Consider the following 24,563-nt stretch of genomic DNA (forward strand, 5'->3'; position numbering starts at 1 on the left):
TTCGGTTGTTTTAGATTTTTAGTGTAAAAAACTAATAAAATAATTAATTAATTTTAAAAAATAAATTAATTGCTTTGTATTCACTCTTATGAATATCATTAATTTTTGGTAATTAAATACTTTGAATAAAAATAATATTTTCCTTAATATGTGTGTTTTAAACTAAAATTTCATTTAAATTGGAACGGAGGGAATATAATATTATTGAAAAATATATAAAAAATGAAAATTCGGTTGAATGGGTAGACCGGTCTGACCAGCCACCTAGAAACAGTACCAATCCGCGACGGTCCAGCTCTCAAAACATTGGGATTTTAGGGTTTGTTACAAAGACGTTCTTGGCTGTACAGCGAAAGACTAGTGTTATTTGTCTTCTGACTCTTCGTCTTAAATAATTTGTATTTGATCTGAAAAGAAATGAACCAGTTCGTGAACTGATTAGTGTTCGTACTAAGCATCTCCGGCGCGCGGCATTTCTACAGTATCCGGTGTGTTTCCATTTCTTTATCTACTCTTTAGGATTTTTGATTGTCTCCAGTGTTATTTGTTATTCTCGGCTGCTTACGACTTATATTTTTGTTGGTTCCAGCGAAAATTACAGAGAGATTCGGAAGCAAAAGCAGCTCAGTAATTTTTTATCCGTTTTTTTAATATCCATAAAGCTTTAGGATCTGAAGAAGAATGGCTCATAGGGATAGGATAAGTCAACTTCCTGAGGAGTTACTCTTGAGAATACTGTCCTCACTGCCTGCGAAAGATGTGGTAATCACAATGGTTTTGTCTAAACGATGGAAGTTTCTATGGATGTTAGTGCCAACACTTGAATACGATCACGCTACGTACCAAAACGCTCAAGGCACTAGATTCTCGCGGTTTGTTTACAGTTCTTTGCTCCTACACGAGGCTCCAGTTCTAGAAACTTTGCGTTTAAAACTTGATCGGGAGTCTGCTACTGCTGTAGACATTGGAGTATGGGTTAAAACCGCTGTTAAACGCTCTGTGCGCGAGTTAGATATCGACATTAACAGCCCTTCGATTTTGACTCCGGTCACACTTCCATGGAGCTTGTATGCCGGAGGATGTAAAACGCTCGTGGCGTTGAAACTAAGTAACATGACTCTTGTGGACGCTTCTTCGTCCTTGCCAGCTTCTTTCCCATCTCTTAAAAATTTGAGCCTCGTGAAGATGAAGTACCCGAGTGAGGAATTTATCAACAAGTTTTTAGCTAGTTGTCCTGTTCTTGGCGACTTGGCCGTGGAACAGTGTAGTGGTGACAGTGTGACCGTTCTCGCTGTTCAAATACCGTCTCTAAAGAGTTTATCATTGCGCAAACGACCAGACACGGATGATGACGAAGCTTATGGTTTTGTGATAGATACTCCTTCTCTGTTGAGCTTTGACATTGTTGATCATTGCGGTGAGCTTTGTGTCGTCGAAAGTAATATGCCTGAGATTGTGTATGTGAATCTCGACATTAATTATCGTCGTCCCTGGAAGATGTTGAGTTCTCTTTCTTCAGTCAAGGAGCTCGAGTTATGTTTAACATCCTCAAAGGTAAAATGATGTTTATATTGTTTCACCATCTTCATATCTCAGTTTGTTTTAGATATACTCAATCTGTTTGCATTATATTTCCTTATTATGCAGGAATATCCTGTTGGTATTGTCTTCCACAATCTTGTACATTTAACGATATGCTCATGTGAGACAGAGTGGTTGAATCTACTTTTGTGTGTGCTCAAAGATTCACCTAAGTTACAAGGCCTCAGGATTGAACAGGTATAAACTTGTATATCATAAAGCCAAAATAATTCAGTCCATTTATGATGAGATAATTAATGTGTTGTTCTTCTAACATCTCAGTACCATAACATTCGAACTGGGGAACAGCGGCCCTGCTGGAAGGAACCAAGCTCAGTTCCTGGATGTGTGTTAACGAGTCTTGAAACTCTGGAATGGGTTAAATACGAAGGAACAGAAGAAGAGAAAGAGGCAGCAGCATTTATTTTTAGAAACGCAAGATTTTTAAAGAAGGCAACTATTTCCTCTTCATCGACGGATCCGGTCAAGAAACTTGAGATGCTCAAAGGGTTGTCATTTCTATCAAGGTGTTCAAGTTCCTGTCATCTGACATTCGACTGAAGTCACTAGATCCTTAAGGGTAAATTAAGACATATTCAATAGTCTAAATAGAAATCTTTTCGTTTGGGTTCGTTTGCTTTGTGTTCCCAGTGGTCCACTGTTTCTGCTTTTTGAGAAACACAAATTAAATATGAAGATCAAATCCTTAAAAGAGTCTTTAATTAGGGGAAATTGCCATATTTAAAGTGTCTTTGGTTTTCCATTTTTTAATGTAAATTTGAATCAAATTAAATATTAATTGAGCATATATATTTAAAGAGTCCTTGATTTTTCTTTTTATTAAAACTAGTATTTTACTTTTTACTAAAACTAGGCGTTTCGTCCGCCTATGCGAACATAGTTATTTATTAATACATTATTTACTAATTAAAAGATTATAATGATAAATTATTATTTATGTTTACTTTTTTAATCAATTATTATTTATATTTTAATTTGAATGTTCTTACGTATAATTTTTTGAAAATTTCTCACTTATTTACTATTAATATGTAAATCTTAAAAATCACTCAACATTATATTTCTAATTATACAAAATTAAGAATTTTACTTCATTAATATTTAGTTATATATGCTTTCTGTTTTTCTTTATTTTTAACTTTTTATTAACTAATATTTTTCAGATAACAACACAATATATATGGATTATCTTTTTATTTAAAATATATATTTAGATTTTGGATAATTCTTATTATTATTAATTTTAACCACTTAACTAATCAAAATAATTTAAATTCATTTTTATTTTGTAGGTAATTTATATATTTTATACATTAAGGATATAAACGATATTAATCCCTATAACTTTTAACGGAGCTCAGATGCAAAAAAAAAAAATTTAAAGAGTCTTTGATTTTAATTTTTACTGGAAATCTGAATCAAATCAAATTAAAAAATTTTGTTTCTGTTGTGAATGAAGAGGGGAACTTGTGTGTATTATTAGGTCGACCAACTGGTCTTTATATACATATGGTAATGACGGTCTAAGTACTGGATCGACATGAGATCGTACTTATCCTTAACTAGATAATGACTAGCAATACGTAAGATAAACACCAACTATAATGTAGATAAACACAAGAGTAGATATGCGCCAATATGATCTTGCGGATGGGCTTGGCCCGTCTTGCTACACGGGCTGATAAATGGGTCGATCACTAAATGGTTTATAACACTCCCCCTTGATCGACACATCCGGTCAAGGTTCATTCATGCTTTGGATGTTGTCTCATTAAAACCTCTCTTGACAAACCCAAAACCCAATGTGGTAAAAGGGAAAACAAGACAGGAAAAAGAGTACAACACATGAACTCCCCCTGATGAATGCATCACCGAAGATCCTTCAGTCGACGCATGCCTATCTTCCATATGAGCTTCTTGAACGTTGAGGTTGGTAGTGACTTGGTGAAGAGGTCGGCTGAATTCTCACTCGAACGGACTTGCAATACTTGGACCTCTCCTGCCTTCTGAAGCTCGTGTGTAAAGAAGAACTTAGGAAGAATATGTTTCGTCCTATCTCCTTTAATGTATCCATCCCTAAGCTGTGCGATGCATGCTGTGTTATCCTCGTATAGGATGGTCGGTGGATCATTTCCTTTGATCATACCACAAGTGGTACGAATATGCTGTGTCATGGATCTCATCCATACACTCTCACGGCTGGCTTCATGCATGACTAATATTTCTGCGTGGTTAGAGGATGTGGCTGCCATGGTCTGCTTCATGGACCGCCAGGATATAGCTGTCCCACCGTGTGTAAAAACATAACCAGTCTGAGATCTAACATAATGTGGATCAGAGAGATAACCTGCATCAGCAAAACCAACTAAATTTTCCTTAGATTTGTCAGTAAACATAAGACCCAAGTCTTTCAGACCGAAGTATATGTTTAATCCCGTTCCAGTGCCTTTGGGTCGGACAGGAGCTGAACCTAGAAAGTAAGTTCACAGCAAAACAGATGTCTGGTCGTGTGTGGCCAGCTAAATACATCAGAGCTCCTATGGCACTGAGATAAGGCACTTCGGGACCAAGGACTTCCTCATTTTTCTTCTTCGGACCAAATGGGTCAGTGTCCGGACCAAGACTTCTCACGACCATGGAGCTAGTCAATGGGTGAGACTGGTCCATATTAAATATTTTGAGTACTTTTTCTGTATATGCCTTTTGATGCACAAGAATTTCATCTTTCATATACTCAAGTTGCAATCCCAAACAAAACTTTGTTTTTCCAAGATTTTTCATCTCGAATTCTTTCTTGAGATATTCAACAGTTTGGGAAATTTCTCCAGAGGTTCATAGAATATTTAAATCATCTACATATACTGCAATGATTACAAAACCCATTATTGAACTTCTTTATGAATATGCATGGGCAGATCTGGTCGTTTTTGTATCCTTCTTTCAGGAGATATTCGGACAGTCTATTGTACCACATTCGACCTGATTGCTTTAATCCATAAAGAGACTTGTTCAATCTGATACAATGTTGTTCTCGAGAACTCTCTTTGTTTTTCAATTCAATACCATCTGGAATTTTCATGTATATCTCATTATCCAGTGGACCATATAAGTAGGCAGTTACAACATCCATTAACCGCATATCAAGACCTTCTCTTACAGCCAGACTTATTAGAAATCTTAAGGTCGTAGCATCCACCACAGGGGAATAAGTTTCCTCATAATCTATTCCTGGTCTTTGTGAGAATCCTTGTGCAACAAGTCGTGCTTTATATCTCACAACTTCTCCTTTCTCATTTCTTTTTCTCACAAAAACCCATTTGTATCCCACTGGTTTTATGTTGTGAGGTGTCCGGATGATCTGTCCAAACACTCCTCTCTTTTTCAGTGATTCTAACTCCACATTAATGGCTTCTTTCCATTTCAACCAATCTGGTCGTTGCATACATTCTAGTATAGATGTGGGTTCTAGATCCTTATTATCCATCAATTCGACTGCTACATTATAAGCAAATATATCATTCATGTCGACATGTTTTCTGTTCCATTTCCTTCCAGACATGACATAATTTATTGAGATCTCATTATTGTCAGGAACTTCATTACCTTGATTCTTAGCGTCCCAAGTATCTTTTGGTGGTACATGAGTTTCCTTTTCCATGTCTAGAGTTTCCACTTTGTCGGATTTCTTTGCACTCTTTCTTTTCCGAACTTCTTTGTCTTTGGAACCTACTGGTCTACCACGTTTCAATTGTGGTTTAGACGTAGTAGCAGCCTGATTATGTCCATCACGGACATCAAGTCTTATTGGTGCATTTGCAGCTGGTATGTATGACTTGGTTACTCTATTTGGGTCAGCAAAGGAATCTGGCAATCTGTTAGCTAGCTCTTGAAGATGTATAATCTTCCGGACTTCTAGATCACAATCTCTAGTCCGAGGATCCTGCCATGTTAAGGATGTTTGATTCCATTTTATATCCTGTACCAGCTTACCATAATCTCCCCCTAATGCTGGATACTGGGATTCATCAAAATGACAATCCGCGAACCTGGCCTTAAACAAATCACCTGTTGTTGGCTCTAGGTACTTAATAATAGAAGGGGAATCGTATCCAACATATACTCCCATCCTCCTCTGAGGTCCCATCTTTGTTCTCTGTGGTGGTGCTATAGGCACTTGGACGGCACATCCAAAAACTCTTAGATGGGATATATCTGGCTCATGACCCGTTAGTAGTTGGGATGGCGAGTATTTGTGCTCACTAGATGGCCTGATGCGAATTAGCTCAGCTGCATGTAGTACTGCATGTCCCCAAGCTGATACTGGGAGTTTGGTATTCATTAAGAGTGGCCGGGCAATCAGCTGGATCCGTTTTATAAAGGATTCAGCCAGGCCATTCTGAGTATGGACATGTGCTACAGAATGCTCCACACTTACCCCCATGGACATACAATAGTCATTAAAAGCTTGGGAAGTGAATTCACTTGCATTGTCTAGACGTATAGTCTTTAATGGAAAATCTGGAAAATGTGCTCTCAGTCTTATTATCTGAGCCAGCAATCTTGCAAGTGCTAGATTACGAGTTGATAGGAGACAAACATGTGACCATCTTGTGGATGCGTCAATCAGGACCATAAAATATCTAAATGTCCCACAGGGTGGGTGTATTGGTCCACAAATATCAACTTGTATTCTTTCTAGGAAATTTGTCACTTCCTTATTCACTTTGGTACGTGATGGCTTAGTAATTAGTTTCCCTTGTGAGCATGCTTCACATGTGATATTCTTAGGGATAACTCTTTTTGTTTTCAAACTGTGACCATTTGAATTTGATATGAGTTTTCGCATCATGTTCGAACCGGGGTGTCCCAGCCGATTGTGCCAAAGAGTGAACTCTTCTTTGAATTCTTTATTCAAGACGGCATTAGCCTCAACAAGACTGGTCTGGGCATAATAAAGACCAGTCCCACACGCAGGTATAGTCTCAAAGACTTTCTTATTGCCTTGGGTGATTTTATAAATCTGTAGGAATTCTTTACTTCCTTCACCCATTGTTTCGATGTGGAAACCATTCAGTCTTATGTCTTTAAAGCTCAATAGACTTCTGTTTGAGCTAGGTGAGTACAAAGCATCTTCAATCTCAAGATGTGTACCTTTTGGCAATAAGATATTGGCGTGGCCATAGCCTTCAATTAAGCTAGCCGTGCCAGCTATAGTGGTGATGTTAGCTACCTTATGTGTGAGATGTATGAAAAATCGTTTGTCTCTCAAAATGGTGTGGCTGGTGCCACTGTCCACCACGATTGTATCCATTCCACTTTTCATTCTTCAAAAACAATAATCATAAAGTTAATGAACAATAATAAAATTTTCAGAGATGGTATCTTTAATGATCTAACTCTTAGGCATATGAGAAATGAAAAAAATTTATTCATTCATAAGGATAAAGTTAAATCCAAAGCCAAACACTGATAAACAATCTTAAAGAACACCAAATCCAGGAGAAAACAATAAAAAAAACGATATGAATTTTAATTCCTTATTTCAGTATGTCTGAAGTTTCAAACTCCATGTGATCAACTTTGTCTGACTCGTGCTGGTGATCATGGACGTCTTCCAAGTCATCATCATCATCATCATATCCCGGGTCTCGAACCATGTTAGCTTCCGGGTTTCTTTTTAAGCTCTCCATGTAAAGCTCACACAAATGCTTAGGAGTTCGGCAATTCTTTGCCCAATGATTACCCATACCACATCTGTGGCATCGATCAGCTTTGATCTGTGGTTTAAAAGACACACTACGGCCTCGGCCACGACCACGGCTAAAGCCGGGTGTGGTACCGCGACCACGTCCTCGCCCGTGTGCTTTAAAAGAACCACGACCTCGTCCTTGACTTCTTCCACGGTTTGGACCGGGATGGTCATTGTGTTGGACAAGGTTACTCTCTTTCTTTGGCTCTATAGCCAGCTTAGAGATGTCGGGTAATGGAGCTGTACCAGGAGGTCTCATCTCACTGTTTTTCAATAACAGTTCGTTGTTAGCTTCAGCCAACAAGAGACATTCTATCAACTCAGTATATGTGGCGAAATTCCTCTCTCTGTACTGCTGTTGCAATACCATGTTGGTTTGAGGAAACGTGGAGAGAGTTTTATTAAGCATCTCTTCCTCGGTTACTTTTTCACCACATAACCTTAACAAGGACACAATTCTGAACAGGACTGAGTTGTACTCGTCTACTGATTTGTAGTCCAAGAACCTTATGTGTTTCCAATCATATTGAGCCTTTGGAAGCAACACCGTTTTCTGGTGGTCATATCTTCGCTGTAAAGCGATCCAAAGGTCATATGGATTTTTCATGGTCATGTACTGAGTTTTCAAGTTCTCTTGGAGATGGTGGCGTATCATGTAGATAGCTCTATACTTGTCTTTGTCACTGGAATTGTTGTCTTTGGTGATTGTGTCACCAAGATCTTTTGATCGCAGCATGATCTTTGCATCAAGCGCCCATTCCAGGTAGTTGTCACCATTGCTTTTCAAAGCACTGAAATCAAGATTCGCAATCTTTGACATCTGAAAAATATTTGTAGTTTATCCTCATTAGTAAGAAAATAATCGGATCATTCACATACTCTTTCAGTCGGATACAAGCAATGCAAGTAAATAACAATATTTTTTTCAATGATCCAAACGATTTCATGTATATGCAGGAAGGTAAAGTTAAACCTATACATCTAGGATAAAGTTAAATCCATTGCATGAAATCTGATCAGTTTTATCAATTTTCGACATGAAAGTAAACTAATCAGTATGAATGATCTATCCTAATCAGATGATTTCATGTGATATGCAGGAAGGTAAAGTTAAACCTATACAAAATCGAGATAAAGTTAAATCCATGCATGAAATCAGATTAGTATACATTTTCAAAAAAAAATGCAATCATTTCTTACTTTTATTTGTTTTCGATATTTATCAGATTAAATATAATGATTTGATAATGCTAGTATATCAGTAATAATCTGAAATTTATTTATTTTCAGATAAATACTAGCAATTCCTATTCCTAGTAGGATTAGGAAAAAAAATAAATCGATATTTTTCTGATAAATGCTGAAAATCCTTTTTTTTTATTTAAGATAAAGATATAAGGTTTTTCAAAAAAAATAGGAAAATCGGATTAAAATATATAATATATTGTTTTCAGTCGGGTTTATAAAAAAAAATCGGATTTATCTTTAAAAAAATTCAGATTTATCTATAAGAAAAATCAGATTTATCTTAAAAATATTAAAAAAAAAATTCTTTCAAATTTGAGACAGGTTCTAGTCGATTTCAACATATCAGAGAAAGACTTTAAACATTCAAGAACAAGTTTCTAATGCAAGCAAACAATCAGATTAAGTTGATGCAGCGGTCGGATATGTAAAAAAAATTGGTGTAATTGTCAACCTAAAAGGTTCTAGCAATTAACTCACATCAGGAAGATTAAAAAAAATCAAACAAGCTTAAACAGGGTGAAACAAGACGAGACTTAAGCTTTGAAAAATAGATTAGGGTTTTAGATTTTATTCTGCAAAGTCATACGGCTAGATGTAGTTGTATGTATGCGGCTGAGGGTTTAAATCCTTTTTGGTTTTGTTTTGAATTTTCTGAAGATACCTGAACCTTTTGTGATGAGTTGAACGGTCTGTGAGGAGAGAGAGCTGCTGCTGGTTGCTGACAGAGAGAAAAGGAGGCGACTGGAAGAGCTTTAGGAGTCGCCGGAAAATAGCAAGAGATCGTTTGGTTTCTAATTTATGGGTGGTGGATTTTTGGAAGGGTTTAGAGACAAGGTCGTGCTGATAACGTGTTGTTAATGAAGAGTTAATGAAGAGGGGAACTTGTGTGTATTATTAGGTCGACCAACTGGTCTTTATATACATATGGTAATGACGGTCTAAGTACTGGATCGACATAAGATCGTACTTATCCTTAACTAGATAATGACTAGCAATACGTAAGATAAACACCAACTATAATATAGATAAACATAAGAGTAGAAAGGCGCCAGTATGATCCTGCGGATGGGCTTGGCCCGTACACGGGCTGATAAATGGGTCGATCACTAAATGGTTTATAACAGTTTCATATATATTTCAAGAGGAAGAAGGTGTCACGGGAGGTTTCCACTTTCTAGGTATTTACCTATTCTATGTATCTCTTCTGATTCCAAGTACAAGTACTTGTTCGATTTCAAAGAAGTCATATTGTGAACAATAGTCTGAAGCTTTTAGCTGTCGATGAGTTTGGTTTTGTTTTCTCTTTAATCTTTGTGGTTTGTGTACCACGCTAGGGTTTACTTCGACCTTTTTTTTCCAACCTTGTGCTGTTTCTTATGACTTATTTGTTAGTTTCATGAGAAATACACATACTTTACGATTTAACATTCCTTGTTTGTATTTTCAATGTTCTTAGGTTTTTCGTGTCTGGTTTGGGGCTTCTCTTGCTTTGACAGCTAAATCATGGATATGATAAGTAAATTGCCTGAAGATCTTCTCTTGAGAATACTGTCAGAACTGCCTACTGCTAAGGATGTTGTGGCCACTATGGTTTTGTCAAAACGTTGGCAGCCTCTTTGGAAGTCAGTGCCAAAACTTGTGTTCGACGACGACGACGATAGGTATCAAAATATCGATACTATAAGGTTTTCGCGCTTTGTTGACTATTTTTTGATTCTGCACGAGGCACCGATAGAAACTTTGCATTTCGAACTTACTCAAACTTTTGATGTCCTTGATATTGTATTATGGATTACAATTGCTGTTCAACGTCGTGTGCGTTACCTGAAAATCAATATCGACTGTGCTTCCAGTACAACTCCTGTTATACTCCCAAGGAGTTTATACACATGCTGTGGAATGCTTGTGACTTTGAATTTAACGAGTGTGACTCTTACGGATGCTTCTACCTTGCCTTCTTTCTCAACCCTCAAAACTTTGAGGCTTTTATCTGTGAAGTACCCCGGTGATGAGTTTGTCAGGAGGCTTTTATCCAGTTGTCATGTTCTTGAAGATTTGGAAGTGGAACAATGTAACGATGACAATGTTACGATTTTCACAGTTAAGGTTCTTTCCCTCAGGACTGCATCTTTGTATAAATCATCAGACAGATGTACAGAAGATGAAGATGGATTTGTGATATATGCTCCTTCTTTGGAGCTATTGGAACTTTATGATTATAGTGGCAGTTTTTGTATCGTTGAGAAAGATATGCCTAATATTGTAGACGCAGATGTTTTCGTTAATCATTACCCTTCTACGGAAATTCTGAGTTCTATTACTTCAGTGAAGCGTCTCGATTTATGTTTATCATACTCAAAGGTATTAATTATTCCATCATCAGAAAGAGTGTTCCTGTGAGAAAACATGTTGCCATTAATATTGCATGTTTTTAATTCTGTTTTCTTATTGCAGGATGCATATTCTGATGGTAGTGTCTTCCACCGTCTTGTGCATTTAAAGATATGCACATGTGCGACAGAATGGTTGAATCTACTTATGTGTGTACTCAGAGATTCCCCTAAGTTAAGGGCCATCAAACTCCGACAGGTACTTATATTTCATCTCAAATCATTCATTTTTTCTTCATTGGTTTTTCTGTTGTTATGATCTGTAACGCACTGCATCTGTCCCGTCATTTGATACCAGTGTCATGACATACGTGATGAACAACCGCGCCCCTGCTGGAATGAACCGAAATCAGTTCCTGAATGTTTGATATCGAGTCTTGAAACTCTTAAATGGGTAAAATATGAAGGAACAGAAGAACAAAAAGAAGTAGCAGCATTCATAATAAGGAATGGAAGATGTTTGAAAAAGGTGGCTATCTCCTCGGAAACCACTGCCTCCGACAAGAAACTTGAGATGCTCAAGGAGTTATCTTTGTTCTCTAGGCGTTCACCCAACTGCCATCTAGCATTCGACTGAAGCTTTACATCTTGTTGGTTCGTTTTGATCTGAATCTCATCAGATATGCTTATTACAGTTTTTGCTATTTTTCTTTTCCCTTTCTTTTCCTAATTATTTGAGGGTTATGAATTTCTTATGTTTCCTCTTTATTCTCTGCCTAGAAGAAAAATACATAAAAGCATCATCATCCCTAGTAGTCAAGAAGAATATATGCGTACGTTTTTTTTTTTTTGTGGCAATGACTGTCGGGTCCAAAGATGTTATTTAGCAATTTAACTATACACTAGACGTTGACTCGCTCGACGGCCCTGATGTTTGTAAGAATTTTAAAATTTAAATTTTTGGTCAGAATATTTTGAAATGAAAAAGATCAAACAAAAGCTAAAATGAAGATGTATGTTTTTTGGTTGTCAAACATAAACAAAATCTGATAAAGCGCTTGGAAGTTAACATAAGTTTGCACAATTTTAAAGGGCTAACATATTTTTCTAAGAACATAAATAATTAGTTACAAATTGTAACTGCAAGAATATATAATCGTACTGTTCTTTGCTGTTACACGAGGCTCCAGTTCTAGAATGTTTGCGTTTAAAACTTGATCGGGAGTCTGGTACTGCTGTAGATATTGGGTATGGGTTAGAACAGCTGTTAAACGCTCTGTGCATGAGTTAGATATCGACATTAATACCCCTTGCATTTTGACTCCGGTCATTACTTCCATGGAGCTGGTATGCCGGAGGATGTAGGATGCTTGTGACGTTGAAACTAAGTAACATGACTCTTGTCTTCCTTGCCAGCTTCTTTCCCATCTTTTAAAAATTTGAGCCTTGTAAAGATGAAATACCCGAGTGAGGAATTTATCAACAAGCTTTTAGCTAATTGTCCTGTTCTTGAGGACTTGGCAACATGTTTTCTCAAGAAAGTAAAATTTTGTCATTAGTATTTTTTCATATATATCCTCTTAGAAAAATCTAAGAAAGTAAAATTTTGTTGTTAGTGTTTTTTTCAACGATTTTCCTAGTTTTAACAATAAAGTATATAATTATTATATAAATTGTACTATTTATAATTATATCAAGGTTATAAATATATGTTTTAATACAATAAAACTAGGTGTTTCGCGCGCATGTGCGGGCATAGAGATTTTATAATTACTTATTAATACATGAATTACTAATTAAAAAATTACAATTTTAAATTATTATTTATGTTTTCATTGAAAATTCTTATCTATTAGAAATTTTTAAAATTCCTTTGTACACTATATTCATTATTAATAGATAATATATAAATCTTAGATATACTCTTTCAATTATATAGAATTAATAATTTTACTTAATATTTAGTTATGTATTTTCTGTTTTTAAACTTTTAACCATTTTATTAAAATATATATTTTGCATAACAACACAATATTGTTCCAAAAAAAGGATAACAACACAATATATATAAGAATTATCTTTTTACTTTAAATATATTTTTAAATTATGGATAATTTTTATTTTTATTAATTGTAAGAACTTATCTAATCAAATAAACACTAAATTCGTTTTTTATTTTATCTAATTTATTTAATTTATTCATTAAAGGTATAAACGATATTAACCGTGCTAACTTTTAACGTGAGAGCTTCGTTGTAAAAATTTACTTTGCAAATAATAGTACACATAAGTCACCAACCGATGTTTTGCAGGAAAAATAGATTTTTCTTTTTTCTTATTGTAGAAAGAATCAAGTAACTAATATAAATATTTTACCTTAGTAATTATACTATGTAAATGATAATATACCAAAATATACTTTACTATTACACATGTTAGGGCCGATTGAATAATAAAATATCTATATATATCACTAATACTGTATATGTAAAAATATTTAACTGAAACACTATAGAATATGTATGTAAATTTTGGATTCAAAAGTTGATAATAAAATAGATAATCTTCAATAAATGTGAATAAAATAAAAGGAAGAAAACCACAGCATTTTAAAGTCACAAACTCTTAATTACAATCACCCACGAAAATTATATATAACCTTCCTTCCTCTCCGCCTACATCGCATTGCAAGGTTTGTAACACTTTCGGTTTTTATCGGTCTGGAGAATCAAAACCATCAAATTACATAGATACAAACCTATGTAATCTCCTGTATATTAATTGAGGATCTTTTAAAAAGTTATAACTTAAATTTTGTAAAAATTTAAAAAAAAAATTCATCCTATGTGACACTTGTATATGTCTTCTAAATCATATTTCAAAGAATTCTATAGCATCTAATATAAACTATAGTTTAAAAATTATACTCTCTAGCAAAATAATATTTCGCAGGCTATAGTTGGTCACATATATCAAATCTTTATTGTTTCGCAGGCTTTTCTTAAATAAAACCTACGAAATTACCTAATGTGATTAAAATATATATATAGCAATTAATAATTTTAAACAATAAAAATTTGATAACAATCTGTATACTTTTTATCATTTTTGTTTATTTCTTTATTATTAAAATAAATTACATAATTACATTAATCATATAATAAAAATTCTAGATTTTTTTGTATATGTAGTATTTTGAATTTTTCAAAATGAGTATAAATTACTAAAACTGTTAAAAGTCTCACATAAACTTTTATGATCAAGGTTTAAATTTTTTCTATATTAAGATAGAATGATTTTAATTTTGAAAATGTATACTTATATATTTTCTATATTATGATTTTTAGGATGCCAACTTTTCTATATATTTCATATCATTTCAATTAAACTATACATCATATGAAAATGTATACTTATATTTTGATATTTACATTGAACGTATATTGAAAAGTTAATATTTTAATTTTGAAATCTTCATTGTTTTTTTAAATGATTATAAATTATTGACATTATCCCACATTAAAAAAAAATCATTGGCGTAAGCTTTTGTTACACAAATATGCAAATAATCATAAAATCATATGAGTATAAACTTCATTTAAGAAATATATGTATTAAAAGTGTACTATATATATGTTAATATCATTTAAATTTAATTATATATCATATACGATAGATAAGATTAATTTTTTGATTTATTTACCCTAAAATGATTGTGAATAAACAAGAGTGATAGTTTGATTTATATTCACACGCCAATTTATTACATAATAGTAACTGATTTCTCAGTTATTTAATATATATACTTATTATTTTATTATTTCATAATATGCAGAAAAACATTAAAAAATATATATAAAATATTTATTCTGCAAAAGGTGTAGATGTTAACCTAAGTATGTATCTCTTTAATTATTTTAAATCATAAGCATTTTCTAAATCTCATGTCAAAACAAACAAACGAAATGAGAATAAACTTCAAAATTAATATTAATATCGAACAATAACCAAAATGAAAAAAGAGAAAAATATAGAAGATATATAGGATTGACACGTGAACATAAACTTCTCATAACCATAATTAGTTTTTAAATTACTAAATCATGATATAAAACCGAGCTGACATAGTTTCATTGTAATCAAATAGACCCGAAATTTTTCGACCTAAACGTTAGGTTCTTATGCGGTAAGTGATTTTTTGACCTAAAATTTTATTAAAAATTGGATCAGCTCATCGCTAAACAAATTATGTAATTAACAAAAAGTTAGAAAAATTGTTTAAAGACCAAAATATTAATTCAATCAAGAATATAAATTTATCTTTCTGTATAATATTGTTTAAATAATTTTTATATAAATTTATCTATCCTAGTTGATTAATAAAACTTAACAGTATGATTATTTCAATCATATTTTATATCATGATTTACAAAAATCAAAACAATACGATTAAACCAGTAGCATGTATTTGGTTCAAAATCAAAACTTATCATTTATTAATTTCCTAAAATAATTGGCCTTCCACAATTTATTCCTATATTTTAGCAAATCATCATAACCCGTTTGATACCAAATCAAAAACGTTACTAGCACAAGATTTTTTTTTGGTTTTTAATCTTGCAATTCATGCTTATAATCATGTCATTTAAAGTGTATACTAGAATTAGATCCGCATGCTCGTGCTGGTGTTTGATTTAACTTTTATATAAATTGATATTTGTTTTGTATAAATGGTAGTATAGATATTTTAAACTTTTGTTTGTATTAAATCATTGTTTTAAATGGCATTTCTAAACATAATAATAGTTTATATTAAGTAATTTTATTTTTCTCTTAAATTGTCAACTAAATCACACATATTTTTTTGTCATATCTATTCCATTATTAAAACTGAAGTACAAATAGAACTAACCATATTTTCAACAGATTTATTATATCTTTTATTTCTTTATTTTCATTCATCTTGACTATTTGATTAATTACTATTTTCCAAATAATCTAACAGGATTTATTATATAATTACAAAACAGATCTTAACTATTTTAATTATTTAATTATATATTTTACATTCTTTTCTCACACTTCTTAACTACTTCATTTGTTTTACGTGTTAACTATAATAATTATAAATGTTTGGATAAATAAATTTTGTATATGTTTACATAATCAATTAGGTATTGGTATTCATGTATATGTTCTGTTAAGGATCAGTTCTTTTGGGTATCGAGTTTTTTTGGGTTTTGAAATTATATTCCGCTCGGATATTATAAATTTTTGGGTGGAGTTAAAGTCGGGTTTTCTAGGTCCGAGTGGATTTGGTTCTGATGTGTAAAAATCTAAAACTAAACAAAACAAAACTTATGTATTTAAAAGTGCTATTAAACCATTTATAAAAAATAAAATTAAAAACAACACCCGCACGTCAAGCTCTAGTAAACTTTAAAGCTTCAACCCCTTTTTCATTTGATTTGATATAGTGAATTGAGAAAAATCTAAGAAAACAAAATTTTGTTATTATTTTTTCAACAATTTTATTTTTCACAATAAAGTATATAATTATTACATAAATTGTAATATCTATAACTATATCAAGGTAATAAATATGTTTTAATACAATAAAATAAGTTACCAGCAGATATGTCTAACAAAAAAATGGATTTCTTTCTATATTTTCTCGGATATTGTAGAAATAATCAAGTATATAATATATAGTTTTTACCTTAGTAATTATACTATGTAAATGATAATATACCAAAATATTCTTTACTATTACACATGTTAGGGACAATTGAATAAGAAAATATCCATATCATTAATATCTGTCATAATATTAACTGAAATACTATAGAACAATATAAAATTTTGGGGATTTAATAGTTGGTACTAAAATATAAATGTTCAATAAATGTGAATAAAAGAAGTGGAAGAAAATCACATCATTTTAAAGTCACAAACTCTTAATTACAATCACCCACGAAAATTATTATTATTATATATCTCCCTACACCCATAAACAAATTCTTCAATACAAACCTTACATAGAGCTTTACGAGCAAAGAATAAAGAATCATGGCCAGAATTGTGGAGTGTCGAGACAAGCCGTTTGATCCAAACAACCAATTGAACATCCTGATAACGTTGAAAGAATCAGACACAGGCTCGAGTGTTACGATAACGATGCCCAAAGAGTTGGTAGAAGCCAACTTGTTTCCTTGGTGGAGTAAAGATCGTTGTGCAGCATTGTCACGACATAACGCGGTGCAGTTCGTTGATCTGTTCGATTACGATTCAAAGATCACAACAACTCATACCCCGAGAAGAGAACGTGATGGAAATTTCAAGTTTTGCGGTTGGGGTTCCATCCTCGCAAAAAGAAGTTTCAAGACTGGCGATATTATTGGGTTTTGGTGGGATAAATATCACGATAGACTCAATTTTGAACTACTCATGGTTGCTTAGTTGATGGACCGTATCTTCGCAACATCCTTTCTCGAATAATTTATTGTGTTCATTATATATACCTTCTTGTTTGTTTCTGAGTATTGAAGGTCTTGTAGTTCTTTTAGAGATATTCTTTAAGAGACCATGCATGGCTTTATAGATAATATATTATAAGAACTAAGAGCACCTCCAACCATAAAAATGATAATACGAGGTTTTTATTAATAAATTATTAGTATTTTTAATTTAAATTAGTTATGTTTTTTAAATTAAATTTATAAAAAACAACTGACCAATGATTGATAAACAAGTGTGTTGCACTATTTTTCATTTGGTTCTTAAAAGTGTATGTTTTAGAACTTCTCTAATTTCTCTTTCTTATTATTCATTTATTTTTATTTTTTTCTTGTGTTAGAGAACCCATCTAAATACCTCTAAATACCTCCAATAGAGGTGCTCTAATATCATTACTGATTGTAGATTTCCTTAACATTCAAACAGATTCTGTTTGTAATACATGATACATTATCTTACTTGTTTATGCATATGTACCATAAAGAAATCAACAGAACGGAAACATTAATATCTCCAACTATATGATATTTTGCAGTAACGAATAAGAATTAACCAACATGAAACATTAATATCATAATATATAAAACTATATGATATTTTCTAGAATATTATTATATATCTTTGTGATCATATGATCATTCGTTTCTGTTCTATATATACTGGAGTAATGCTCAAAGTTAGTTTTTTAGGAGTGTTTTCAACTCATCTCCATAATTCTCTTCGAATCACTTTTTCATAGAGATGAATTTTACTTTCACTGTAAGTATTTAATATTTATCTATTACAAAGATATACATTAGAACAATATTATATCTATGATAACATTTCTTATTTTCTTAAAAAAAATATATAGAAATGTATTGAGATGGTCTAACATCCTACGCAGTTGGTTAATAATGCTAAAAACTCAAAGAATAATCTTTATACAACTATGCAACTACTAAAGAATAATCTTTGAGTTATAAACGACAAATAAAAATAAAAATATTTTAATTATATTTTAATGTTAATAACTATTTAAATTGATTAATTTCAAAAATAAATCACAGAAAGATTTTAAAAATATTTTGTTTTTTTTTTTTTTTTTGTCGACTTTAAAAATATTTTGTTAGAAAGAATTATTCATTTCTATTTCAAGTTTAAAAATAAAAATATAAAATTAAAGATTTATTTTATGTGTGGTTTTTTAATTTACACAATCAACTTTAAATGCTTTTGTCATGTAACATTACAATTTATGTCACTCATTTTTAACACCAACCTAGTTTCCTTATTAATGGTTAAAGTTTTATTCACACCACTTTATAGATGAAAGTTTTGACCTCTTTATTCATATAGTATATGTAGCCAACTGTTAAAATTATTTTAAAACAAAATTCCAAAAAAGGTTGTAGTCTTTATCTTATTTTCAGATATTTTAATTTTAGAGATATATTCATGTCAAATAAGTTATATATAAGATCTTTAGTTTTCAAATATGCTTGATATCTACTAAATCAACAAACCACACCAAATCTGAATTACAAACTAACTAAATACCTCGAAATACGACCTTTACTATGAATTTATTTTGCAAGTATAATATATCATAGTTTCTTTTTAAAAATATTTTTCTCTTTTTAGCATTATCCCAAATAACTTATCTGTTATGTAGTTGCAAATAAATTAAATCTATATATTATATATATATTTGAAATTTAGAAATAAACAAAAAAATATGTAAAATAGTATTGTTACATAATAACGTTTTCAAAATAAATTTCATTACAAGAATACAAAATTTATAAAATGATGAAATTAAATAAAAATTATAAAATTAATCTATGCAGAATATAAACATTTTGGTTTAGCCATACGATATGTCATTAAAATATTGAGCTACCTAATTTTTACACCAATATAAATATCAGTAGTAAACTCATGACAAATAACAACTACCAGTGAAATGTATTACATATCATAAACATTATATAGAAATAATATTATAAGTCAGCTAAACATAAGTAGGATAGAGTTAGATAATACATAACACTAAATTATATAAATTATTGAAAGTTTTTGTTGTATAAACTAAAATATTTTAGTATAGAAAAAGGCAAAATCAAGTTAATTATTAAACTTAATGTTATAATAAGAATATTGGACTAAGATTTTTTGGAAGATTCTTCTCATGGATTTAGGAAATTCAAATAATAATATATAATTATTGTTAGAATATTATTAGGTTTATACAATAGTATATTGACAGTCCAATTTAAAAAACATATATTAAAAAATCACACCTGAAAAAAGTTGTGACTTTTATTTTAATATGTAACTAGATTTTGATCCGCGTTTTCAAAGCGCGGGATAATAATTCGGTGAAAACTTTATATAAGAGCATTTTTTCATAACATCTGTAACCCGAAATCCAAACCGAACCCAAACAAAAAAAAATTGATTCGTACCTAGACTAAAATGTAAGAATAAGTCTCGTAGGAAGGTAAAAAACATATCCATACCCAAAATATTATTAGCCAAACCCGAAGAAGTGCACCGAAGAGGTGGCCACTGAGAGGATAATTATCGAACCTATTTTCTTAAAAGTATAGATAGTTATATTAAAATTTACATGAATATATTTTGTGAAGATAAGATAATTCATTTACATAACTCGCTCCATATTAATTTTATTTATACTTTTATACTATTAAAACAGAAGTCATGACTTCTATCACTGTGTGATTTTTTTTTTAAATCGAAGTTCCCTAGAAAATCATATTTCATTTATTCCAATTAACATTTTCGCATCATTAAAATATCATATCTTATATGATCAACACATATAACAACTTCACTTTTTTAATTTTATTTTTAATTATTACAAATTTGCTGACAAAAAATCTAAAAAATCCTACAAAATATTTAAATATTTATGGGGAAATTTCATGTTTACCACTTTCATGGTGCCATTATTCATCTTTACACCACTAAAAGGACATTTTCAAAAATATTTTTTTATTAAGTGGCAAAAGACTTTTATACTCTTGTTCTATATATAATAAATAATTACTTTTAGAAAAAAATTATGTTTTCGAATTATACTTTTTCAAATTCGAACTTTTTATAAATTGTTTTTTGAATTTTTTTTTCGAATTTTTTTTTTTCAAAATTTCTTTTTAAAATCGAAAATTATGTTTGAAACTATTTTTTATTTTTTATATTTTTAAGTATTTATTTATATATTTATTAGAATCCTAAATTTCACATTCCGAAAAAGCATAGTAAGTTACGAACTTTGATAAATACAAATAACAATGTTTTTTATTTACATATTACTCATCAAATAAAAGAGAAACAAACACATCCACATGAGAAGATACAAGAGACAATCCCGACAGACACAAAGGCGGCAACAACATCTCCACCTGCTCGCTCCTCTTGTCATATGAAAATAACTTACATGTCCAATGTCAACATGTCAATGTTATTGTCTTCTTATGAGAAATACATAAATTCGTTTAAAACTCATTAAGGCTCAAATACTCAGAATTGTCACTCATTTTATAGTTATTTCTACAAGTCTTCATGTATTTGTTTTAAAGGTCCGGTAAAAGAACAAGTTTAAAAATAAAAAAAAAGATATGACAAACATAATAAGGATAATAAAAAATTATTACTTAATACACACAGTTTATACAACTAAACTGGAGAAAAAATATCCAGAAACAAAAGGTACTCTAAACAACTTTAATATAATTTATGTACTCTCAACAGTACAAAAAACAAATTAAAAGGACAAACAAACAATAAGTCTCAGTGACACAGCAAGCAACACTACGAACTATATCAATCACATTACTAACACAGTTTAGTCCTTCATAAGTGGAGAACAATGCATACACAGTTCATCATCACAACTCTAACTCTATAACAAAAAAAAAAATTGAAAAACAATGATCAACCCAAAACGCAAAATTCACAACTACAATAACCCTAGCAAATATTGAGATGAAACAAGAACTCTGTCCACAACTCCGCGCTTGCGCGGGGCAATGCCCCTAGTTGAATAAATATAATGGTCCAAGCTAGACTATTTGTGAGTAGATAAAAAGTGTTTTTGTTTTAATAGTATTGATATTTATTTTAAGGACCTTATCTTATATCATACCAGAATTATGTGGCCTATTATATTGGTTAATTCATGTTTATCACAACCATGTGAAAGTGTTTTTGATTCGAAACTCAAGTTCATTGGAAGCCTTTTCTTTTTCTTTTTAGCGAGGCCCAATTTGATCAAACAATAAGATGATGAGGTTAAAGTGAAATCCGAATATCTAATATGCCAAAAAAAAAAACTTGAGGGAACAAAAAGATTGCATCCATAACAAAATAGGGTTTCTTATACTACTTAGTTCAAAAAGTGTCTACCATCGGATGAGTTCATTTTGTTGTCGTGTAGTTTCAGTCTTTCTTTTCTGGCTTTGGTTTAATTTGATAGCTTTGTTGCTTAGGGCTTCGCGGTGAAATTGAGAAAGCTAATGGACAGGATCAGTTTCTTGCCAGATGATTTTCTTTTGCAGATACTTTCACTGCTTCCTACAAAAGATGTCTTGACCACAAGTGTTTTGTCTAGACGATGGCGATATCTTTGGAAGTTGGTTCATAAACTCGAGTACACCTATTGCGACAGGAACGCTGGCCATGGGAGATTTGTGAGTTTTGTGGACAGATATTTGCTGTTAAGCACAGCTCCTGTCTTAGAGAGTTTGCAGTTCAATATCCGTAGGAAATGCAGCGACATAGAGATCGGGTTTTGGATTAGAACTGCAGTGAAACGAGGTTTGCGTGAACTCAGTTTCGACTATTGGCCTCATAATACTATTAATGAGCCTAGCAAATTGCCTCAGAGTTTGTTTACTTGTGGAACACTCGTGGTACTTAAACTCACCGATGTATCGCTTGTGGATGTCACGTTCCCGGTTTGTTTTCAGCTCCTCAAGACATTGCAACTTAGTTGTGTGATTTACTTAGGCGACGAAACTCCTCAAAAGCTTTTATCAAGCTGCAAAATTCTTCAAGAGTTGGACGTGAACCGAGTAAAGAATGACAATGTGACAGTATTTTCTATAAAAGTGCCTTCTTTACAAAAGCTAATCTTCGATGGAAAATGGGGTACTCATGACGGCATTTCTGAGTTTGTGATGAATGCTCCTTCTTTGAAGTTCCTAGAGATCAATGATTGCAGTAACGAATGTATGGTGGAGAAAATGCCGGAGCTCGTGGCTGCAAATCCTGAAGCTATCTATTGGAATACCGACAATATACTCAGTTCTTTCACATCAGTTAAACGTCTCTCGTTATGTTTAGCCGAAGAGGTAAAATTACTTTTATTTGAAAGTAGAAATAAAAAAGTGTAACAATTTACGTAGCTTTTTTTAATAGTCGTTTGTGATATTATTGTAGTCTCCTTTTCCTACTGGTGAGATCTTCCACCAGCTTGTGGACTTGGAGTTTTGCACATGTGAAACGGAATGGGATTTACTTATGTATTTTCTCAAACATTCTCCGAAACTGCGAGCTCTCAAACTCAACGAGGTAAAGAAAACTTAACATTTACAACTTTTTGGGTTTTTGGCGATATCATCTCATAGTATATAATACTGGTTGGTTTATTGTATATTCGGAGATATGGTGGTATTTTTGGAGCACGAATAGATCATTGGGATGAGCCAAAGTTCTATTCCTGAATCGTTGATGTTCAGTCTTGAAACTTTGGAGTGGACAACTTACAGAGGATGGCAGGTAGAGAAAGAACTCGCAACGTTTCTCTTGAAATATTCAAGGCGTCTAAAGACAGCGACTATCTCACCACAACCCACCAGTTTGGAGAATAAACATCGAATGCTCACGGAGTTGGCACTTTTGTCTAGAGGTTCGACGACATGCCAGCTTGTGTTTGGATGAAAGTCTGAAACCATCTCATTTTAAAAGCAGTTTGTTTGCATCTCTTAAACCATTTGCTCTGTTTATCTCATTTGTCTTCTCTATATTTCATAGTTAGAATGATTAGTCGACATTCACTGAGTTTTTTCTGAAGTTTTTTTTCTTCTTTTTGACTTGACATAGATAGAGTTGCACCAATAATACAACAGTCAAAATGTCCAAGTGCTTAAGGACACGGATTTGAAATTTGTTGGGCTTCGCCCGCGCAGGTTTGAACCCTGCTTTGATGAAAGTTTTTCTCGACAAGCCAAACAATGGGGACGGAAAGGATACGAGAAAGCAATGACTGTATGAATTGTTTCTAAAAGAATGTCATGACCACTGTGCACATGTTATCTAAGTTTCTGTGATTTGCGTTACGGATATCTAAGTTTTTTATTTGCTTTGCTTTGAAAAAATACGGATATCCGAAAAATAAATAGATATTTGTGGATATTTACGAATACTTACGGATATCTCATCCGTTTAGACTAATACAAATAATATTAAAAGTTTGATACAAAATTGTTTTGTAAAATATATTTTTTGCATGATATATAATATAAAAATTAAAAAATAGTGAATCTACATATTTTGTAAAAAAATTAAATTTAGTTAACAATTATAATAACACAAAATTTAAGAAAAAAATTATAATTGTCATAAATCTTTTCTCTTCTTTTTATGTAATAATTTTATATAAGTAATTATGTGAATATAATTTGTCAAATCATATGTTAGAATAATAATTTTATATTTTTTTACATTTAAAACTTTAAATATAATCAAGCTATACATGTATTTATATATTGTCGAATCAGAGCTGATATCCGTTTTCCAAAATTTTAATATTTGTGATTTGCTTTGATTTTAACGAATTTTGATTTTTAGTAGTTGGTTTACTTCGAAAGTTTACAGATATCCAGAATTTTTGGATCGAATCGAAACGAATACTGAATCGAATCAAATTTAACGGATAAAATGTCCAGTCTTAATCAATTGTGGGTGTTAATTTCCCGGTTAGTTTTCAGCTCCTCAAAACATTGGATCTTAGTTGGATGTAAAATGCTTTCCTACCAAAGTTCATTCGTTACAAAAGTTAATATATGATGATATGCCACTCATGATATGTGGACTGAGTTTGTATAGAATGT

The 24,563-nt window shown here is 31.8% G+C and overlaps 4 protein-coding genes and 1 pseudogene across 4 annotated transcripts; 4 read left to right on the forward strand and 1 right to left on the reverse strand.

Moving 5' to 3' along the window:
* Positions 1-276: 276 nt before the first annotated feature.
* Positions 277-2,393, forward strand: LOC106429173 (probable FBD-associated F-box protein At1g32375). Its single transcript, XM_013869911.3, has 4 exons — positions 277-488; positions 590-1,554; positions 1,648-1,779; positions 1,864-2,393. The coding sequence occupies exons 2-4, from the start codon at positions 682-684 to the stop codon at positions 2,140-2,142; spliced, it is 1,284 nt and encodes a 427-aa protein (XP_013725365.1). The 5' UTR covers positions 277-488; positions 590-681; the 3' UTR covers positions 2,143-2,393.
* Positions 2,394-7,139: 4,746 nt separating this feature from the next.
* Positions 7,140-8,171, reverse strand: LOC125582148. Its single transcript, XM_048748691.1, has one exon. The coding sequence runs from the start codon at positions 8,169-8,171 to the stop codon at positions 7,140-7,142; it is 1,032 nt and encodes a 343-aa protein (XP_048604648.1).
* A 634-nt stretch (positions 8,172-8,805) lies between these two features.
* On the forward strand, positions 8,806-12,969 carry LOC106429184 (probable FBD-associated F-box protein At1g32375). The gene is made up of 3 exons (XM_013869920.3): positions 8,806-10,960; positions 11,054-11,188; positions 11,288-12,969. The coding sequence occupies exons 1-3, from the start codon at positions 10,103-10,105 to the stop codon at positions 11,564-11,566; spliced, it is 1,272 nt and encodes a 423-aa protein (XP_013725374.1). The 5' UTR covers positions 8,806-10,102; the 3' UTR covers positions 11,567-12,969.
* A 4,029-nt stretch (positions 12,970-16,998) lies between these two features.
* Positions 16,999-17,388, forward strand: LOC106429191 (putative B3 domain-containing protein At4g12617). Its single transcript, XM_013869926.3, has one exon. The coding sequence runs from the start codon at positions 16,999-17,001 to the stop codon at positions 17,386-17,388; it is 390 nt and encodes a 129-aa protein (XP_013725380.1).
* Positions 17,389-21,353: 3,965 nt separating this feature from the next.
* On the forward strand, positions 21,354-23,887 carry LOC106429185 (annotated as a pseudogene).
* The last annotated feature ends 676 nt before the right edge of the window (positions 23,888-24,563 follow it).

This window comes from Brassica napus, chromosome C2, assembly GCF_020379485.1.
Source record: "Brassica napus cultivar Da-Ae chromosome C2, Da-Ae, whole genome shotgun sequence".
Taxonomy (NCBI): Eukaryota; Viridiplantae; Streptophyta; class Magnoliopsida; order Brassicales; family Brassicaceae; genus Brassica; species Brassica napus.

What these genes read in the sequence shown, in the direction of transcription:
- LOC106429173 (XM_013869911.3), top strand. Translation starts at nt 682, where the DNA reads ATGGCTCATAGGGATAGGATAAGTCAACTTCCTGAGGAGTTACTCTTG. An exon ending in TATGTTTAACATCCTCAAAG is followed by an intron (nt 1,555 to 1,647) that starts GTAAAATGATGT and finishes CTTATTATGCAG; the next exon opens with GAATATCCTGTTGGTATTGT. An exon ending in AAGGCCTCAGGATTGAACAG is followed by an intron (nt 1,780 to 1,863) that starts GTATAAACTTGT and finishes CTAACATCTCAG; the next exon opens with TACCATAACATTCGAACTGG.
- LOC125582148 (XM_048748691.1), bottom strand. Translation starts at nt 8,171, where the DNA reads ATGTCAAAGATTGCGAATCTTGATTTCAGTGCTTTGAAAAGCAATGGT.
- LOC106429184 (XM_013869920.3), top strand. Translation starts at nt 10,103, where the DNA reads ATGGATATGATAAGTAAATTGCCTGAAGATCTTCTCTTGAGAATACTG. An exon ending in TATGTTTATCATACTCAAAG is followed by an intron (nt 10,961 to 11,053) that starts GTATTAATTATT and finishes TTCTTATTGCAG; the next exon opens with GATGCATATTCTGATGGTAG. An exon ending in GGGCCATCAAACTCCGACAG is followed by an intron (nt 11,189 to 11,287) that starts GTACTTATATTT and finishes ATTTGATACCAG; the next exon opens with TGTCATGACATACGTGATGA.
- LOC106429191 (XM_013869926.3), top strand. Translation starts at nt 16,999, where the DNA reads ATGGCCAGAATTGTGGAGTGTCGAGACAAGCCGTTTGATCCAAACAAC.